Source organism: Muscardinus avellanarius (genome assembly GCF_963383645.1).
Source record: "Muscardinus avellanarius genome assembly, chromosome: 16".
Taxonomy (NCBI): Eukaryota; Metazoa; Chordata; class Mammalia; order Rodentia; family Gliridae; genus Muscardinus; species Muscardinus avellanarius.
In genome coordinates, this window is record NC_137802.1 from 70,908,914 (window position 1) to 70,929,173 (window position 20,260).

The window sequence follows — 20,260 nt, forward strand, 5'->3', positions numbered from 1 at the left end:
CTGGAGACGCGGGTGAGAGGCTCTGGAGCTAAGACTGGATTCTCTCACAGCACCATGGAGAGAGGCTGATGTGACCCAGTGATGTTTGAAAGCTTTGACATACCTTGAATTTTTAATTCAGTCTCATTTACTTTACCATAAAACACCATATCATTTTGTCCCTAGTGGGTACTCCATGTGTATACACTAAAGGGCCAAGTATGCAGTTTTATTCGTTAATGTGTGAGCACCTACGTTATTTAGAAGTCTTATCCAGCAACTTGGTTGTTGTCTACAAAAGGACCAGGCACCATGGAGGAAGCAAAATGGCAGGGGGCAGAGGGCAGAGGGCAGGGGCCCCAGTGAGCAGACCGCTGGGCAAACCTTGTTTATAGAACCGCCGCCACCCGCCTTATGCTCTCTGGGCACGCTGCTAGCACTCAGCGTCCACTTCTCACCCAGTGACTGGCAGGAGGAGGCAGGCGTGCAGAGATACTGCAGGTATCTCCCGAGAGCACAGAGCCCTGGTCCCCGGCAGAGCATGCCTCGGGCCCTTTCTTGATCCAGAACAAGCGCAGAGCCTGTGACCGCTGTGGTGAGCCCAGCGAGCTCAGGCGACGCTCCTGCACGGCCCTGCTGCTTTCAGACCCAGCCCCGGAAGGACTGCCCCAGGCAGGAGCTTGGAAACACAGTCATCGTGGACAGTTAACATAGAGGAGGTGAGCTGCAGCCTCGCGACTAGACAGGCGAGGCTGGCGCTGCCACTAATGTGCTGAGTCAGCCTGTTACCCAGCAAGCTTCTGTAGGTCCCTGTGTAGACGACATCAAGAAAATGGTGGAAGCCAGGCACAGTGTGCATATCCCTAAGCCCAGACTCAGAAAGGAGGATCGCAGGTTCAAGACCAGCCTCAGCAACACAGCAAGACTCAGTGAGCAACCTAGTGACAGCAAGACTCACAGCAACCTAGTGAGACCCTGTTTCCAAATTAAAAAATAAAATTAAGGGCTGGAGTATAGCTCAGCAGTAGAATGCCCCTGGATTCAAGCCCCAGTTTGGGAAGAAGGAAGGGAGGGAGGTGGGTGTCATGAATTATGTTCAGTGTATTTGGGGAGAGGGTCTGGAGATGAAACCCAGGGGCATTCAACCTCTGAGGTACACCCCCTTTCCTTTTTTTTTTTTTTTTTTTTTTTTTTCTTTTTTGCGGTTCTGGGGCGGTAACTCAGAGGCATTTGACCTCCAAACTACACCCCCTGCCCAATTTTTTTTATTCTTTATTTTGAAACAGTCTCACTAAGTTGCAGAGGGCCTCACTAAGTAGCTAAGGCTGTCCGTAAACCACTATCCTCCAGTCTCAGCCTCCCAAATGCTGGGATTTACAAGCGTGCACCACCACGCCCGGCCCCTTCCCTATTTTTTATTCTTTAATTTGAAACAGGGTCTCACTGAGTTGCATGGGGCCTTGCTAAGTAGCTGAGGCTGTCGGCGAACCGTGATCCTCCTGTCTCAGTTTCCCGAATGCTGGATTACAAGCGTGCGCCACTACGCCCGGCTATGTTCAGTGTATTCTGTTCTTAATTTTTTTCCCCCAAAAAATTGGAGAAATAAAGTTTAGTGCTTCCTAAGGTTAAGTTTTAAGGTCTCTAGAGATTCTCCATAATTAATTAACCATCTCTAATAGTTACCTTTATTTTGATTCTATTATTTTTTTTCCCTGTGGTACTGGGGATTGAACCCAAGGCATTCTACCTCTGAGCGACACTTCGAACCTGCGATCCTCCTGTCTCAGCCTCCCAAGTACTGGGATTACAAGCGTGCGCCACCACGCCCAGCGGTTTTGGTTTTTTTTTAATTAAGTCCTCTTGCCAGAAAGTATCCCCAAAAATCTTTGTTGTGAGAAAGAAATCTAATCCAGGCGTGGCGGCACACACTTGTCATCCCAGCATTCGGGAGGCTGAGGCAGGAGGATCGCGGTTCACAGCCAGCCTCAGCTACTTAGTGAGGCCCTCCAAAATAAAGAATAACAAATCGGGCTGAGGGTGTCGCTCAGAGGTAGAATGCCCCTGGTTCCATCCCCAGTACAAAAGAAAGAAAGAGAGGAAGAAAGAAAAGATCTAGTATTCACTTACCCTTTTTTTTTTTTTCCTTTAGTAATGGGGATTGAAACTAGGGGCGGGCATTCTACCTCTGATTTATACTCCCAGGACTTTATTTTTTATTTTGAAACAGGGTCTCACTAAATTGATTGCCTCAAACCTGCAATCCCGCTGTATTAGCCTCTCAAGTTCTGGGATTACAGGCGTGCACTACTACACCTGGCATTAGCCCCCATTGGGAGGTAATCAAGTAAGCAACGTGCAGGATGCTGTGATCCATAGGAGAGGGCTGCGGCCCCTGCTCCAGATTCTCTCCGGGCCTCAGTTTTCATGCCCCTGCTGAGGTGGTCACGTGACCTGTGAGTGTTTGCGAGGTGTTTGATGCTTTCCTTTCGATTGGGGCAGCCACTGTCAGTTTGTCAGCCTTTCTGGACTGTAGTCTCAATCATTGTAACAGTAAAAATTGTTTTCATTTGCTTAATATCACGAAGACGAACCGTTGTTGATGGCTTTCTCATAACCCTCTTACTTTCCTTCTCTTCCATAGGCATACCAACGTTTACAGATCCAGCAGCAGATGCTACAGGCCCAGCGTAACATTTCCGGACCCATGAGGCAACAGGAGCAGCAAGTGAGTGGGCATGAGCGGGGCTGTCTGCTGGAAGACACTGGTGAGCGCTAGCCTGCCTCTGGCCACTCCAGCCAAGCCTCCCTTTGCAAGGCCCTGGCTCCACTAAGCTTGGGAGGAGCTCGGCCCCGTGTCCATAGACAGCACGCACGGCCTTCCGCCCGGCCAGCGCTCACGTGTCTCTCCCTGCAGGTTGCGCGCACAATCACTAATCTGCAGCAGCAGATTCAGCAGCACCAGCGCCAGCTGGCCCAGGCCCTGCTCGTGAAGCCGTCGCCCCCGCCGCACCTGTCTCTGCACCCCTCTGCAGGCAAATCGGCCATGGACAGCTTCCCCCCTCACCCCCAGGCTCCCAGCCTACCTGACCTGCAGACCAAAGAGCAGCAGTCTTCACCCAACACCTTTGCTCCTTACCCTCTGGGTGAGTCCCCAGGAGCCCCCGGGCTGCGCCGTGGCGGGCCCGGGCCTGGACTGCCGCCCCCGACAGAACCCCAGCAGGCCCTCAAGGCTCCTCCCAAGGGAGCAGCGCCCTGCCTTCTGCAGAGCCAGCGCGGCTCCGCAGCGGCTCCTCCTGGAGTCTTGTACGCAGGGCCCACAAGGGCACCTAGAGCGTCCCTCCACAGCGCGTGCTCTGATTCCTTTTTCCTCTACTGCTCTTTACCAGTAGAGAAGAGTCACCAGGAATACACTGAGATTTATTAAAGCAGGCCTGCCGACAGGGCTGCAGCGGTTCCTCTAGCGAGGCACTGCAGTATGCCTCATCTGCCCAAACTGCCCCCGCGAAAGACCTGCAGGCCTTAGGAGATAACGCACCTGCCCTCCGGGTCACAGGCTGGCCAGGACACTGTGAGCTGCAGCCCAAGCTGGCAGGGGGCAGTGTGGCCAGGCCTGCGGGGTGTGCTCAGGCCTGTCTGTTGGTTGCTGTCTGAACCGGTAGACACGGCACAAAGAGCATCAGTAGCCGAGGGCTGAGGCCGGCAGGGCCAGAGCCAACTCCACCCGCCGGAAGGCAGCACTGCGCAGGGACGGGCCTTCCAGCCTGGAGACACTTTCTGCTTGACGTAGGAAATAGGTGATGCATCTCTAATAAGAAACAGGAGTGCTGGCCCCACCCTCAGTGCCCCTGTGTTGAAGAAGCAGAGGAGCCTTGCACCTGGCGCCCGACTCAGGAGTTAGTCTGCTGGGTTTGAGTCCCAGCCACCGCCGGCCAGCCCACCACAGGCGGCACGACTCGCCTGGCTGCTCATTGCCTCCATGCCCCGTCTCTCGTGGTGCCGCACACCTGCAGTCCTAGCACTGGGAGGGTGAGGCAGGAGGGTCACAGGTTCATGGCCAGCCTCAGCAACTTAGTGAGGCTCAGCAACCAGTAAGACCCTGTTTCAAAACAGAAAAGGGACTATGGGTATAACTCGGAGGAGAATACCCCTGGGTTCAGTCCCCCTACCCCCACACACACAAACACACTAAATCGGGGAATATTAGCCGGTGTGGTGGTACACACCTATAATCACAGTACTTGGGAGGCTGAAACAGGAGGGTCATAGGTTCAAGGCCAGCCCCAGCAACTTAGCAAGACCTCAGTTCAAAATGTAGGGGCGGGATACTGGGTATTGAACCAGGGGCGTTCTAGCTTTGAGCTACATACCCAGAGCTGTGCTCTGCCCTGCATGTTTATAGACAGTGCGCTGGGTCCAAGGGTATATATACCCATAGCCCAGGGACTGCCGCACCAAAAGCGATCCGTAGTGCTGGGCTGCCCCGTGTGGGCTGCTCCCTCCCAGGCCTGCACCCAGCTGTGTCCCCGTCAGGAACTCTCCTCTCCTCCGGCATGATGTCATTCATTAGCCCAGCCCAGTGCTGGTCCTTGACAGATGGGCTCACATTCCTCAGTGCAGAGAGCAGCCCTGTACTCCCAGTAGTTTAGTTTCTTAAAAGCCATTTGCTGTATGACTCACACGCTCCTTCAGAGAGGACTTCTGACGGTAGAGGCGCCTCATCCAACCTGCCTGATCTGAAGGTGTGCGCCAGGCTGCTGAGATCCCACCAGTGCCCTGAGACCCGGGGACTTGCTCGTTGGACCCACTGTTTCCTGTGCGCTCTGTCAAGAAGCCCCCAGGCTGTGTGTGTCCAGCACTAACACAAGCAAAGTGAAGAACTCCCAGCACTTGCTTATAATCGCAGTGCTTTGACAGGCTGAGACAGGAGGATCGCAGGTTTGAGACCATCCTCAGCAACTCAGCAACACTGATTCAAAGCAAAATACAAAAGGACTGGGGTGGGGAGCTTGGAGATAGAATGTCCATGGGTTCAAAAGGAAAAGAATTGAAGTCATGGGTCTCACTCAGTCAACACCGTTGGCATTTCTGCCTTAATTCAGGAATAATATATATTTTTTTAAAAAGTGTGTTGTTTTAGAAGGAACAAGGCATTTTTTTCCGCCAATAACAATAACAGGTAATTTGCGGCCAAAGCTGTGAATGAGGATGAGGACTGGCGGGAGAGCATCACAAGAGGAACGGGCGTGTCTAATGGTGTCTCTGTTTCCAGCTGGACTGAACCCAAACACGAATGTCAGCAGCATGGACGTGGCCGGCGGGTTGTCGGTGAAGGACCCGTCTCAGTCCCAGTCGCGCCTCCCTCAGTGGACGCACCCCACCTCGATGGACAGCCTGTCCAGTGCTGCCCCTCCGGATCAGAGTCCCGGGAAACCTGGTGCGTCTCGGCTGGCGCGCCGTGGCCGCTCCTGCCTGCCGGTGGATCACCTCTTGTGTGATGCACTCGTTCTGTGCACTTCTGCCAACCTGGGGCTGAGAGTTGAACACTACAGAATCCGTATGATCACACCTGCTCCAAGGGCAGTCCTGGGACCTGACCGTCAGGTCCTAGCCACAAACCCAGACGTGACTGCAGAGTCCTGGGCAGCACCCCTCTCATTTACAGCCATATTCATCAACAAATAAAGTCAGTCTATGGAAAGGAAACTTTTTAAATAATGTAACACAAAATAAATGCTTAGAAGAAGCTGGGTGTGATGGCACACGCCTGTAATCCTAGGATTTCAGAGACAAACTAGAGAGTGGCAGGTTTAAAGCCAACCTCAGCAGTCTAGAGGGGCGCTCAGCAACCTAGCAAAACACTGCTTCCCAAATAAGAAATAAATAGGGCCAAGGGTGTAGCTCAAAGATAGAATGCTGGGTTAATCCCCAGTACCACCAGAGAGAGAGAGAGAGAGAGAGATTAACTCTAAGAGGTAATCTCACCATACCTCTGAACTTCCTTGTGGCACAAGCCACATAGGAAAATTGATGGGTTATATAATTCCCTTGATTTAAAAAAAAAAAAAAAAAAAAAGCAGTCTAGAAGGAAGAAGGTAACTCTCCCTAGTGGCTCTTTCCATGACAAGATCCGCCCATGACACCTGGACGCCCTTCTGGTAGGAGAGCGCCCTGCCAAGATTAACTTAGTGCTCAGTTTGTTCTAGAGGGAGGGCAGCATATTGCTGTCCTAGACTTGAGAGCTAGCCACAGAGACCCAGAAGTTGTCCCCAAAAGGATTGACTACGGGAGCATCCTGGGCATAAAGACTTCCAACTTGGCTGGGGTTTCCAAGGCGGCCCTGGATTCAATCCCCAGTACCACGGCCAGAACAGTCTGCCTGGTGAGATGGTGTGCCTGCGGTCTCCGCTCCCTAGGAGGCTGAGGTGAGAGGATTGCTGGAGACCAGCCTGGGGAACATACCCAGACCACGTCTCAAAAAAGGAATCGTTTCAGCTGGGTCTGGCGGCACACGCTTTTAATCGGGCCAGCCTCAGCTACATAGTGAGACCCTGTTTCAAAAATAAGAAATAAGACAATCACTAAGCCAAACATGAAAAGGAGGGAGTGGGGAGGGAATGGGGTAGGAATTGGGAAGGGCTAAATGAGTAACGTGAGCATGTATGCCTCTACCATCTTGTATTCACAGTGCACCAATAAAAATTAAAAAAAAAAAAGTCAGGTGTGGTGGCACACACTTGTAATCCCAGTACATGGGAGGCTAAGATAGGATTGAGGGTTGGCAGCCGGCCTCAGCTACTTAGGCCCTCCGCAACTGAGACCCTGTTTCAAAATAAAGATTAAAAAATAGGGCTAGGGGTGTAGCTCGGAGAGAATGCCTCTGTGTTCAATCCCCAGTACCACCAAAAAAAAAAAAAAAAAGCCGGGTATGGTGGCGCACGCTTGTAATCCCTGTGCTTGGGAGGCGGAGACAGGAGGATCACGCTGGCTTGGAGCCAGCCTCGCTGGCTTAAGAGACCCTGTCTCCAAATAATATATATAGAGAGAGGGGGGAGGGGGGGGAGTGTAGCCCGGAGGTAGAAGGGCTTCCAGGAACCCCAGTACCACCAAAAAAAAAAAAAAATTTTTTTTTTAAAGAAAGAAGAAACAGGCCTGGGGGTATAGCTCAGAGATAGAATGCCCCTGGGCTCAATCCACAGTGCCATAATAAATAAGTAAATAAGTTTCTAACTTGACAAAGTGAAATGGTTCAGGAGTTAGTCGTTAGTCCTAGCCGGGAGTGGTGGCACATGCTTGGAATCCCAGTATTCGGGAGGCTGAGACAAAAGGATTGTGGTTTGCGGCCAGCCTCAGCTACTTAGTAAGGTCGGGACTACAGTGAGACTGTTTCAAAATAAAGAATAAAAAATAGGGCCAGGGATGTAGATAGGAGATAGAATGCCCTTGGGTTCCATCCCCAGTACTGGGGTTGGGGAGAGTGTTAGTCCTCCAGAGACAGAGTTTGGACTAACTGAAATAGTCTGGGGTGTTGGAGAGTCCTGGACTGGCAACTCCTGGCCCTCAGAGAGGGGCAAGGCCTGGGGCCTGGAGGGAAGGTCTCCTGTGCTGCGTGTCGAGAGCAGAAGCGCTCACTCGACTCTGCTCCTGCTTCTGCTTCCTAGGTGCTATCCCTGCAGGCCTGAGCATCGGGCCTCCAAGCAAGTCCTCCATGGACGACTCCTACAGCCGGTACGATCTCCTCCAGAGCAGCGAGTCGCCAGCCAGCCCTCCCGTAGCTGTGCCCCATAGCTGGTCACGTGCCAAATCCGACAGTGAGAAGACCTCAAACGGCTCCAGCATCAGCTGGCCCCCAGGTAAGACTGCAAGGCCACTGAGTAGCAGTCGGAATGGAGCCCGAGAGGAGCCAGGAGCCGTGCCCTGGGCCTGGAGGCTCTGGGCCCTCAGCAGGGCGTTTCCCTCAGGAATCCACTTCACAGATCTGCTTGGGCATCGAGCCTTTTTCTGTAGGCCCGTAGCTCAACAGGAGAGGAGCCAGGAGAATGGGGAAGGCCCCTGCGTGCCCGCTGCTAAAACACCAGGCCTTACTGGTGCAGCTGTAATGCCTGGTGCTAGTTTGTTCCAGAGGAGTGACTGACATAATGACAGAGTCCAGAGTGTGTCTGAATTTAATTACCAAATTATAAAAATGTCCGCAAACAGGAAACGAACAACATTAACTGTCTATGAGGCAGTGTGAGGCGCTCTAGTGCGTGACCTTGCTGTGGTTTTACATGAACAGAGTTCCACCCCGGAGTTCCATGGAAAGGACTTCAGAATGTCGACCCGGAGAACGACCCTGACGTCACCCCAGGCAGCGTCCCCACCGGGCCCAGCATCAACACCACCATCCAGGACGTCAACCGCTACCTCCTCAAGAGCGGAGGTGAGCAGGGCGCGCTGCGGGCGCCTCGCTTTGCAAGGCTTTGCAAGGCTTGGCTCGCTAAGTGCACACATTCAAACACCTGGGGCCAGGAAGTGTCGGATTTCAGAGCTGTCCTGGCTTGGGGAAATTTGCAGACTTGACTGCTTGAACATCTGGGTCTAAAAATCTAAAATATGCCAGCATGACAGAAACTTTCTTTGGATTTCGGATTTTCAGATGAAGGATACCGAACCTTATATCCTGTTATGTCACTTTTCATATTACATTATATAATGGTTATATTAACCCTTTTTTTTTTTTTTTTTTTTTGCGGGTCTGGGGATGGAACCCAGGGACATTCAACCACGAGCTCCACCCCCTGCCCTATTTTTTTTTTTCTTTATTTTGAAACAGGGTCTCACTGAGTTGCAGAGGCCTCACTAAGTAGCTGAGGCTGTCCGTGAACCGCGATCCCCTGGTCTCAGCCTCCAGAATGCTGGGATTACAAGCGTGCGCCACCACGCCCAGCTAACTATTAGCTTTTTAATGAAAAGGTTTCCATTTGAAATATCTTTAAACTGAAGAGGATTGGAATGGCAATTTACTCATCCTCCCTGATCTATCCTTCTTTTCATAAAAACTCTGGTTAAAATACTGAAGTTTGCCCCAGGGTGCAGTAGCGCACCCCTGTGGCCCAGCTATTTGAGAGGCAGAGGCAGAAAGATCTCTTATACCAGGAAGTTTGATTCCCACCTGGACAACATAAGGAGGCCCTATCCAAAACGAGAAGAGTCAGAAAGAGCAGAGCGCTCCTCGGAGCCTCTTGTCTAAACGTTTTATCAGTGTCTTTTCCCAGTCGACTGGTCTCAGAGCAGCTGCCATCTCCCTGGACCTTGCAATCACTTTTTTTCTTTCTCTGCTCTAAGCCGGGCGTGGTGGCGCACGCTTGTAATCCCAGCATTTGGGAGGCTGAGACAGGAGGATCCAGATTTGCGGCCAGCCTCAGCTACTTACTGAGGCCCTCTGCAACTCAGTGAGATCCTGTTTCCAAATAAAGAATAAAAAATAGGGCTGGGGGTGTCGCTCGGAGGTAGAATGCCCCAGGGGTCCATCCCCAGTACCACAAAAAAAAAAAAAAAATAGATATGCTAAATACGTAAGCTCTGTTTTTCTTCCTCCTAGGTAAACTGTCAGACATTAAATCGACGTGGTCCTCTGGCCCAGCCTCCCACACACAAGCCTCCCTATCTCACGAACTGTGGAAAGTGCCCAGAAACACTACTGCACCCACCAGGCCCCCTCCAGGGCTAGCCAATCCCAAGCCTTCCTCCACTTGGGGCGCCAGTCCCCTTGGCTGGACCAGCTCCTACTCCTCAGGTGAGCGTCTCTCTCCCCTTCAGACGGGCATGGGCAGTCCCAGCTGCTTTCCTCGGCCCCACATCTCCTCTGAGGGTCTCTGCCTCTTTCCCTGAGCCCCTGGGGACACAGCTGAGGCCCAGGGGTCCCCAGCAGCCCTGCACCCCACTTGTGTCCCGCCCCCACTGTGCTGGGCCCTGAGAGAGGCTCCCGTCCCGCCAGCCACATGCCAGCACGGGGCCTCAGGGGGCCGCGGTGGCCCTGTGAGCACCTTCGGGTGCCACCTGCTGAGCCAGGAAGGTGAGGGAAGTGCTGGATTGAAGGGACCCAAGGTGTAACCAACTCCAGGTGCTTGGAGATCACCTCAGCCATTCAGATGTGGCCCTGCGGGTTCGCTCTCACTCACCAGCGGGCTCTAGACCCAGCAGTGGAGGGTCAGCCTGAGGCCCAGACCAGAGCTGTCGGGGCCGGGCCTTCCACGCCTGTCCCTGGGGTGTGGTGGGAAAGCATGGACTGGGGCAGAGGGGCAAGGGAGTTGATGTCTTCAGGGTTTACCAGAGGCGTGAGGGCCTCCGTGGCTTGGAAGGCGGACAGCCACGCTGCTGCATCAAGCCACGCTAGAAACCCAGGAGAGGGCCACGCCCGACTCCACGTCCTGTGCACTGACACACACATACACACACACCCCCGGCTTGTCACCAGGTTCTGCTTGGAGTACTGACACCTCGGGCAGGACGAGCAGCTGGCTGGTTCTTCGCAACCTCACACCCCAGGTACAGGCCCTGGTGCAGTAGACGGCATGCTCACCCGTGGATCGCAGAGCCGGCGAGGAGCCCGCCCCGCCCTGGCGTAGGGGCGCCCGGGCAAGCGCGGGGGACTCAGGTGTGGGGTTGGCCCAGGCAGCAGCAGGCACAGAGCCCACGAGGCTCGCACGCAGCCTGTCACTTGCTTGCTGGGGGCTAGAAGGCACGCCTCTGCACGGCACCCCGAGCTCCAGCCCACTCCAGAGAGCCGGCCTGTGCCTTGCACACCAGGCCCGCGTGGGCTCTGGTGAGGGAGCGGGCCCGCGGTGGGGTTGTCCCCCTTCCTCTGATTAAGTCCCACTCGTGAAGCGTTCCCGAAGCGTGCAGCGTTTCAGAGGCTATGAAACGTGCGCAGAGCTCTCTGCTGCCGAGCCCCTTGAGCAGAGATGTTTTCCCGGCACTCGTGTGCCGGTTCCGTGCTGTCTCTGGAGAAGGTAGTGAAAGGCCTGGAGGAAAGCGCATGGCGCCCTGTGCTTCCTCACCAGATCGACGGCTCCACGCTGCGTACGCTGTGCTTGCAGCACGGGCCCCTCAGCACGTTCCACCTGAACCTGACGCAAGGCAGCGCCGTGGTCCGCTACAGCTCCAAGGAGGAGGCCGCCAAAGCCCAGAAGTCCCTGCACATGTGCGTTTCTCCTGGCCTGCTGGCCGCCAGCACAGGGTGGGGTCCCAGGGTGGCGCGCCACACGAGCGTCTTCTCACATTCTGCGGGCAGGCTGGGGGCTGAGACCAGGCTCTCCTCTGCTTAGACAGCCGTCCTCTCCCCCGCCCCACATGCTCAGCCCTCTGTGTCGGCTGTGGTCTCCTAGAGAGCCAGTCACGCTGGATGAGGGAGGGCCTCGCGGCCTCAGTTAACATAATCACCTCCCCAAGACTCTCCGGGTTCAGACACATTCAAAAGCACTGGGCGCTGGAAGCGGGGGAGGGGTCTGTGGGAAACAAATGTCTAGGTGTCTCGTGATGAGCCTGTTTCTGCTGCTAGTGAGTTGCCTTGGCCGTGCCCTCTCTTACAAGAGGCGTTCCACAGAAGCAAGCACCCTCTCAAGAGCCAGCTTTCCACACGGCCAGCAGTGGTCATCGCAGCAGCCCCTCTGTCTCTTTAAAGATCCTTGCAAGCCGGGTGTGGTGGTACACGCTTGTAGTCCCAGCATTTGGGAGGCTGAGACAGGAGGTTTTCGGACAGCCTCAGCTACTTAGTGAGGCCCTCTGTAGCTCAGAGGTAGAATGCTCTTGGGTTCCATCCCCAGTACCTCAAATAAAAGATTCTTGCGTGCAGAGGACTAGTAGACCTGCGCCAGCCCCTTGAGATGTGGCTTAGCTATCAGTCCTTAGCTTAGGCCAAGCTGCAGGTTGTGCTCATGTGAAAGGAGACCGTTTGCATGGCGTGCTCCTGCATGGACACACGTGTGTGCCACACACAGGGCTTGGCTGCCGGGGTCTACACATGAGAAACAGTCTGGCTTTGAGTTAGTGGTGGCAGCACCACCACAGGACTGCACCTGGTGGCCTGTGGCAGGTGGCACAGCCTCGAGGCTTCGGGCCACACCCGCTCCTGACTTCCTCTTTCTCCTGCAGGTGCGTGCTGGGAAACACTACCATCTTGGCGGAGTTCGCCAGTGAAGAGGAAGTCAACCGCTTCCTAGCCCAAGGCCAAGCCCTGCCGCCCACCTCCAGCTGGCAGTCCAGCGGGGCCAGCCAGCCACGGCTGGGCGCCTCGGGCAGCGCCCACGGCCTGGTGCGCAGCGAGGCCTCCCACTGGAGCACCCCGTGCCTGGGGGGCAAAGGGAGCAGCGAGCTTCTGTGGGGCAGCGTGCCCCAGTACTCCAGCAGCCTGTGGGGCCCGCCCAGCACAGACGACGCCAGGGTGATTGGCAGCCCCACGCCGCTGAACACGCTGCTGCCCGGGGACCTGCTCAGCGGGGAGTCCATCTAGGCGCAGGGAGAGCTGGCCTTTCCAGTCCGCGCCGCCCGCAGCACACGCAGCGCGGCCTCTCCATACCTCTGTCCAGTGTGAAGACGAAGCTTCGCCGCAGCCCTTGTGAACTGTTGGGAACAGTGCAGGCTGCCCTTGGTCAGTGTCCGTGCTAACCACAGGATGTTCCTCATAGCTTTTATTTCGTCTTCTGTTTGTATGGTGTGTCGTCGTTTTGAGTTTAAGTATAAAAGCTGCTTAGAGTAGTTGTATCATGAAGGGCACTTTTCCGATTGTGGGCTGGAAAGGGTTATTTTCTGGGGGGAGGGAGCCTCGAAGCCTATTGAAGCGAGCCTGTGATTATTATGCACATTACCAGAGGCGCTGGGTGGAGCTGCGCATCGCCCGCTCCCTCCCCGCTCCGCCTATGCACATTACCCTTGTTTCGTTACTTTTTCATGTCATTTTTTTTAATCCCAAAAAATATTTTTTAAAAGTTAAAAAAAAAAGACATATCAAACATGCAAATACTTGAATCCAGCAGGCCAATAATGAAATGTGAACATTTTCTTAAGTCTAATTTTACACTTCCAGGTTGACATCAGTACACAGAAACAGGCTCTAGGAAAAATTTCTAAGTTCATAGCCTATGTGTGTGTGTGTGTGTGCGCGCGCGTGCGTGTGGGTGTGTGTGCAATGGCGTGTGTGTGTGTGCTCCCACACGGTGTGCACTCCTGCGTAAAAGTGTCTGTCGGCGTGAGAGGGATTGAGCTGTGGGTTTTCCCTTTTATTCAGTGTATGCTTTTCTTGGCTCATTGGTCAAATGTTTGTTATTTTGGCTTCTAACTTTGCACTGAGGTGTCCCTGCCCTTCCTCTAGCTAGTCCTGAACATTAAAGAGAGCTCACAGGACAGGGCTGGCGACAATTCATGTGTAAATGTTTACTCAAGGACTCGTCAGTGCATTTAAAATCACAGTGTATATCTCTGGAGAAATAATATGTATATCTACCTTTAGCAGCTTTTTATCGTGGACTAATGCAAGCAAATTATTACCAGAGTATTGCACCAGTTTTCCATTTGGAATATAGAGTTGAAGAGAAGGACCGTTGTTGGACTGTGGCCATAGATACTTGTGGAGAACGGCCGCCCGCGGGAGGGGCGGAGCAAGCACTTGGACGCGCTGCGACTGCTTTCAGAGGGCCCCGGCTCGGGCTCCCGCCTGTTTACAGACCTTTTTTCTCCTTCAGACTTTAAAATTTTAAAAAGGAATAAAAAAAAAAAAAAGAAAAAAGACTTCCGTCGTAAAGAAACCTATTTTCAGATGCAGATGCGCTGCTTCGGAGCTCTGGGATGGGCAGTGCATCCCTCGGCCACCGCGTGGGCCCGTCGTCGCCCTCGGCCTCGCCGTCGCCCTCGGCCTCGCCGTCGCGGGGCGGGGCTGTGGTCACTGTCTTGCACATGCCGGACGCGCTCTCAGGAAAGCCAGGGCTCCCGAGGGCAGCTCCACACCATTTCATGTATTTTTAAGCCCAACTCCTAGCACTGAAGATGTTATTAAAAAAATAAAAAGGAAAAAAAAATAAGGAAAAAAAGAAAAAAGAGAAAAAACCACAAAGAAGAAAAATACCTAATCTCTAATGTGTAGCAGTTACGTATCTACCAAATAACGGACTCAAAAGAAACAGATGTTTGAAGAGTGCTTTATATATTAAAAATTGCTTTATGTTTTAAAAACGATCAATGTTTTGATTGTTCTGAAAGGAAGAAAGACAATGGAATAACATACCCTCGAGTATGTTTTAAAATATATATATGAACATTGTGCTCCCTGCCTGCTCGATCAGGAAACTTGTGCATTACATTTTTTTTAATTAGCTTTTTAATGGTTTTATCAAAACAAAAAAGAAAAACAAAAAAAAAACAAAATAGAAAAAAAAGTCCTGCGATCGCAGATCAACGAAAGCTGGTTTTGTAGAGGATCATGAACTATGCACAAACTGGGTTCAAGACTCTCCCGAGTTTCGTAGTGTATTTAGCTGGACGACCTTCCTCAGCGGCTGCATCTCATTGCCATTACATGCGTTCGAGATATTTGATGTATATATGTACGTGTATATCAAATATACGCGCGTGCGTGTGTGCGTGTGTGCGCGTGCCCCAGACATACAGCTTGTATGGCAGAAAAACTGATGTTTTAAAACTGGGGATGGAAGGGTCGGTTTGTTTTCAGTTTTTGTTTCCGTTGGGGCTTTTTCGGTTTCGGTTTTGTTTTTGTTTTTGTTTTTGCCTCTTGTTTTGAGTTTAAGATGTCTGTTACTCTGAGATTAAAAACAAGTTTGTGGCTCTCAGTGTTTTTCCTCATAGAATGTGACTGTTGAAGAACACGCACCGAACGTTGCTTTCAGAAGTACAACGCTTTGTTGACTCTTAATAAATGGCAGTTTTTTTCTTGGCTGTTCAAATTAATGTGTTTTTCATTTTTCAAAAGCATATCAGTTTTTACTTTATATACTAGAATTGGGAGAGTCATCCCACCGCATATGATAAATTCCCTGTCTCTCTTTATGATGTCTTCAGAATTTACGCAAATACTTAAACTCAGAATTTTAGTTGACAGCTAGGCATCATGGCGCACACCTGTAATCCCAGTACTTGGGAAGCTGAGGCAGGAGGATCATAGGTTCGAGGCCAGCCCCAACAGCTTAGCAAGACCATTTCAAACTAAAAAATAAAGAAGGCTGCGGTGTAGCTCAGAGGTAGGGTGCCCCCGCGGTTCAATCCTCATTTTCAAAGATGAGTAAAGGGAGCCAGGCGTGGTGGCACACGCTTGTAATCCCAGTACTTGGGAGGCTGAGACAGGAGGCTCGCAGGCTCATGGCCAGCCTCGGCACCTCCCTCCCCACAAAAAGAGGCTTTTGTTATCATTTGTTGAACTGTTCCTTTGATCCATGTGCTTGTGTCGCACTAGAGACTGAAACCAGGGGCATTCTACCTGGGTCCTGGCATTCTACCCCCAGCCCTATTTTATTTTTACTTGGAAACAGGGTCTTGCTAGGTCGATGCAAGTCTCGCTACTTGCTGAGCCTGTCCTTGAACTTGCAATCCTCCTGCCTTAGCCTCCCCTGGGACAACCCACCCAGCTGCTGTTAGGACGAGAAGTACAGCAGAGCTCTTGGCTCTCCCCCAGGTGGCCTATCTGAACCTGGTGGTCTGAGAACCAGCGTCGCGTGGGACCGGAGCAGGCAAGGCCAGTCTGCTGGGGATGCGCTAAGGACCTCCACTCTTACCAGGACCCAGCGTGAGCACCGGAAGTAAACAGAGGAGCCGGGCACGGTGGTAGCTCCTCAGGAAACCAAAGCTAGAGGGTCGCTCAGGCCCGGGAGGCCAAGGCCAGCATGGACAATGCAGACTCTGTCTCCAAAACAAAAGAGCAGAGGCTTCTTATAAAATATGTTTACTAACTTCTGTCCAGCGTTTTGTACCGGCGCGGTGGGACTTGGAGCGCCAGATGAGCCCAGGAAGCATCTTGACAGGCTTGGTTTTCTCCACTGCACCTCCAGAACTCTGGCGCTCTGGCCTTGCTGTGTGCCACTTGTGGTTTTATCAGCGTTGCAGAGCATCTTGACAGCATGTCAAGTGTCTGTGTTAGCCCCCCACTCAGTGACAAACGGGACGCCTCCACTCCCTTGGACAGGGGCAGGGTCATCTCCCACCTATCCAGGGGTGCACCTGCCCTCCAGATGCTGGCCCCATGGGGAAGGGGGTTCTCTGCTAGTTCCGACTGACCTCTTAAGCAAGCTACGAAGAAGAGCCTTGAAAACCCTAATCCAAGAAGAAACTCAAGGCGTGGGGAAGAACGAAACAGAAAGGGGCCCGGAGGGTACTCGGCATTCCTAACCAGCATGAACCCGGGAGCAGCGCCCGCAGCTCTGCGTGCAGACCTTCAGCCAGGGTTCCCTTCGTGCCGGTGTGTGCGGCAGACTGCAGGGGTGCCCCTCACCTGGGACAAGTCCAGGGCCTAAAGGTCGCCCACCGGGAGCAGCTGGAAGAGGCGGCCCCTGCCCGCAGCCTGCGAGGCCAGTGGGATCTCGATGGTTCCCAGGGGTCAGGGACAGGTGATGAGCGGAGTGTAGACTGTGACCGGGGCCCGCGGGTGGAAAGGAGCTGGTGTCCGAAGTCGAGACAGTGCACAGAATAATGAAATAAAATAATAAAAAATAAGAGAAAAAAATCGAGATCATTCAAGGCTTAGAAGCTGCAGACTGCTACCACCCCAGTGGGTGGGGTGGTGCCTTGGCAGCACCCCCAGACATCCCGAGTGCGTGGGCACCGTGCACAGTGGTGCAGGCAGACTCTTCTGGTGGTGGCCGTGGGCGTTGAGAAAGGCTGTGGGAACGGAGGAGGCTGGAGGAGAGGCTTCGGCCAAGCCCTGGCTCTGCAGACGGGAAGACAGGCCGGGAGAGGCCAGGATACTGTGGAGAGCGGGACGGCCTGGATGGGAGCCCGCCGCCAGGAGGACTGCAAAGGCAGGTGGACCAAGAGAGGAACTCGCTCGCAGCACCACTGCTCACAGGCCCTTGGCGGCAGCGACTGGTGAGGCCAGAAGCACATCTCCAGATGCCCCGGGGGCACCATGTTAGGCTGAGCCAGCTGGGCCCGGAGCAGGGTGCTCCGCCGAATCCCAGAGCCGGCCTTGTGGAAGCCCGCACACTCGGGATGTCTGGGGGTGCTGCCGAGGTTGAGAGGCGGTGACCCAGAGGAGCACTGTCCTTCAGCCTGAAACTGCCCTCACCACCCCACCCACTGGGGTGGCAGTCTGCAGCTTCTAAGCCTTGACTGATCTCAGTAGTTTTTTTTTCTCTTATTTTTTATTATTTTTATTTTATTTATTCATTTATTTTTGCGGCACTGGGGATGGAACCAGAGGCATTCTACCTCTGAGCTATGTCCCCAGCCCTATTTTTATTCTTTTTATTTTGAAACAGGGTCTCACTGAGTTGCAAAGGGCCTCACTAAGTAGCTGAAGCTGGCCACAAACCACAATCTTCCTGTCTCAGCCTCCCGAATGCTGGGTCTTCTCCTGTTTTACTCTTTATTTATTGCGGTACTAGGGATGGAACCCAGGATTATTCTACCTCTGAGCTACACCCCCCAAGCCCTATATTATTTTTTATTCTTCATTTTGAAACAGGGTCTCACGGAGTTGCAGAGGGCCTAAGTAGTAGCTGAGGGTGCCTGCAAGCCACGATCCTCCTGTCTCAGGCTCCCAAGTGCTGGGATTACGAGCGTGGGCCACCACGCCCAGCTCTCGTTTTAAATCAAAACATCGAGTGCAGGGGCTGAGGGTTAGCTCCCAGGAGTCCACTGTCCTTGCTGAAAACAAAACTAAACACCTCACATGTGCCAGGCGTGCTGTCAAGCGCTTGCAGGAGCTGCGTCCTTGGCTCTTATGTCCCAATAGGAGAGGAGCCAGACTTAGGAGAGGTCACCAGGCGTGGCCGAGGCCGCTGCGGGACTGGAGCGCCGCACATGGCCTGTCATGGAAGAAATGTCCAGCTGGAGGATGAGTCCGGGGAGCAGAACTGGAGCTGAAGGTGGAGAGACCGGCTCGCCGGCTGCCAGCTGCCGCGTCCGCGGTGCCAGGGGCTCAGCAGCAGGGCTGTGGCCGTCATGCGGCAGAATTTCTTCCCTCCAGGAAACCTCTGCTTTGCTTTGGAGGCCTTCAGCTGGCTGGAGGAGGCGCACCCACATGGCCAAGGCTTGCCCCCTGTGCTGAAAGTCAGCTGATTGCAGGTGCTAACTGAGCCTGCAACCGCCCTTCGCTGCAGCGCCCGGATCTGAGTTGGACGAAGTCACTGGGTGCCGTAGGCTGGCCTGGTGGGCTCATGGCCGACAGCACACTCGGTAACCCTGCAGATGCCCCGGCTGCTTCTTAAGCTTCCTCTTCTGTCCTGGTTTCCTGGAGTTGCTCAAGGGATCCACATTGTCAATCCTGCACAAACCCTGCACCCCCATCCAGGAGAGGCTGTGGCTAGGGGGTGTCTGACAGCACCAGGCGGACGTGGCCCAGAGACCCAGGTCCATTGTACCCATTTTGGACTGCAAGCCCAGCATCACCCAGCAGCATTCATGCCCAAGGAGCAGCCAAGAGCTGGTACCCAGGGCCAGCGTGGCTCTCCGATGGCTTGGGCAGGCCCATGGAGCCGGCGTCGTGCTGGCTGGTAGCCCAAGTGGCTCCCTAGGTCTGGGGCGGCTGCAGACAGCGACACTCGGGCCATGAGTGGCAAGGCTGTCCCCTCACTCCGGGGCCCACTCCCTGCAGCCCCAGGCGTATAGCTCAGCCTGCTAGACCTGCCAGCCACAAACAGCTGGAATCAGGCCCTGCCACCCAAGCCTGGGTTAGCCGCCCCTCTGGGTGGGAAGGGGGGCTCCTCTCCGCAAAACTCCTATCATCCCTCCAAGTCCTTCCTCAAGTTGGCCTCAGACCTAATAAGCATCCCCCACAGGCCCACTCACCACCCTGGGCATAGCCTGGCCTGCCTGTCTCTTGCAGGTGTGAGCCCTCCTGGGGGCACGGGCCAGGCTGGTCAAGGGCATCTCAAGCAGAGGGCGCCTTCCCCACAGACTGAAGCCCTGCTGCTCGCAGCAGAGGTTCTGGGCCATAGTAGCCCAGTTTGCAAATACAGGGACTTTTTTTTTTTTTTTTTTTTTTTTTTTTTTTTTGGTACCGGAGATAGAACTCAGGGGCATTCTACCTCCAAGCTACACCCCCAGCCCTATTTTTTATTCTTAATTTTTTTTTTTTTTTTTGGTGGTACTGGGGGCGGAACACAGGGTGTTGAGAGCCTCACTAAGTAGCTGAGGCTGACTTCGAACCTGTGTGATCCTCCTGTCTCAGCCTCCCAAGTGCTGGGATTACAAGTGTGTGCCACCATGCCCGGCTCATTATTAAGTTTTGAAACAGGTTCTCACTAAGTAGCTGAGGATGTCCGTAAACTGTGATCCTCCTGTCTTAGCCTCCCAAATGCTGGGATTACAAGCATGTGCCAACCACGCCCAGCTTGAGACATGCACATTTTATAAAAGCCATTTAATCAGACTAAATAGAGTCCCAGACAAGGCGGGGGACAGGCCCCACTTGCCCACACTCCCACTCCATCTTCAGCTCAGCTCAGCCTGCAAAGGTCACTCCACTGTCCCAGTCCACAGGGTCTAAGGCCCATGTCTCTGCCTGCCAGGCCGTGGTGCCAGGAGTGGCTGGGAGAGCCTGCAAGGCCCCTCGCTGCCCCAGCAGGTGTCCCCGCCATCAGCAGGCAGGGCAGGTGTGGCGGCCTCCTCCTCCTCGGTTCTCCCAGCCCTGTCAGAAAGGGGAGTCAGCAGGCCACAGACTCCCTACGCCACCACAGCGTAGCCAGCTGTGCTCTCAGAACCAGCCTCCGAGGCCACAGAAGGCTGGACAGCGGTCTAAGTGGCTGGCAGCAGGCTGGACTCAGCCTCCAAAAGCTGCACGCTGCAGCCAACGGTAGCAGCCCCGCACTGTCTGGGCGCTGCAGGTGCAGAGGACTTGAAGCAGCTCACCTACTCCAGCAGGGCTGCTGGGTGGCACAGTCCCTGCTCCACACGGGGAGGCTGAGGCTGGGGGCCTGGCTCCATGCGGCCCGGTGGGCGGGGCTAGCTCGGGTCCCAGCAACCCGTTTGTTCAGGTAGTAAGAGAGCCAGGGTTCCGCTGTGAACCTCCAAATGCAGGGCTTTCCCAGCCGCAGCTGCTATGTGGGCTTCCGCAGCGGGGGAGCAGCCTGGAGGCCTTGGC

At 54.0% G+C, this 20,260-nt stretch overlaps 1 protein-coding gene across 1 annotated transcript in view; it reads left to right on the forward strand.

The window, feature by feature from the left end:
* The window catches only part of TNRC6C (trinucleotide repeat containing adaptor 6C), a gene marked incomplete at its 3' end in the record, with an annotated part of 110,025 nt that extends 97,556 nt beyond the window's left edge, over positions 1-12,469 (forward strand). The window contains exons 14-22 of the mRNA XM_080713751.1: positions 2,621-2,704; positions 2,894-3,122; positions 5,249-5,413; positions 7,638-7,829; positions 8,255-8,398; positions 9,560-9,754; positions 10,436-10,506; positions 11,022-11,161; positions 12,112-12,469. Of these exons, the coding sequence (XP_080569877.1) occupies positions 2,621-2,704; positions 2,894-3,122; positions 5,249-5,413; positions 7,638-7,829; positions 8,255-8,398; positions 9,560-9,754; positions 10,436-10,506; positions 11,022-11,161; positions 12,112-12,469 (1,578 nt within the window). The remainder of the gene's footprint in view (positions 1-2,620; positions 2,705-2,893; positions 3,123-5,248; positions 5,414-7,637; positions 7,830-8,254; positions 8,399-9,559; positions 9,755-10,435; positions 10,507-11,021; positions 11,162-12,111) is intronic.
* Between the last annotated feature and the right edge of the window lie 7,791 nt (positions 12,470-20,260).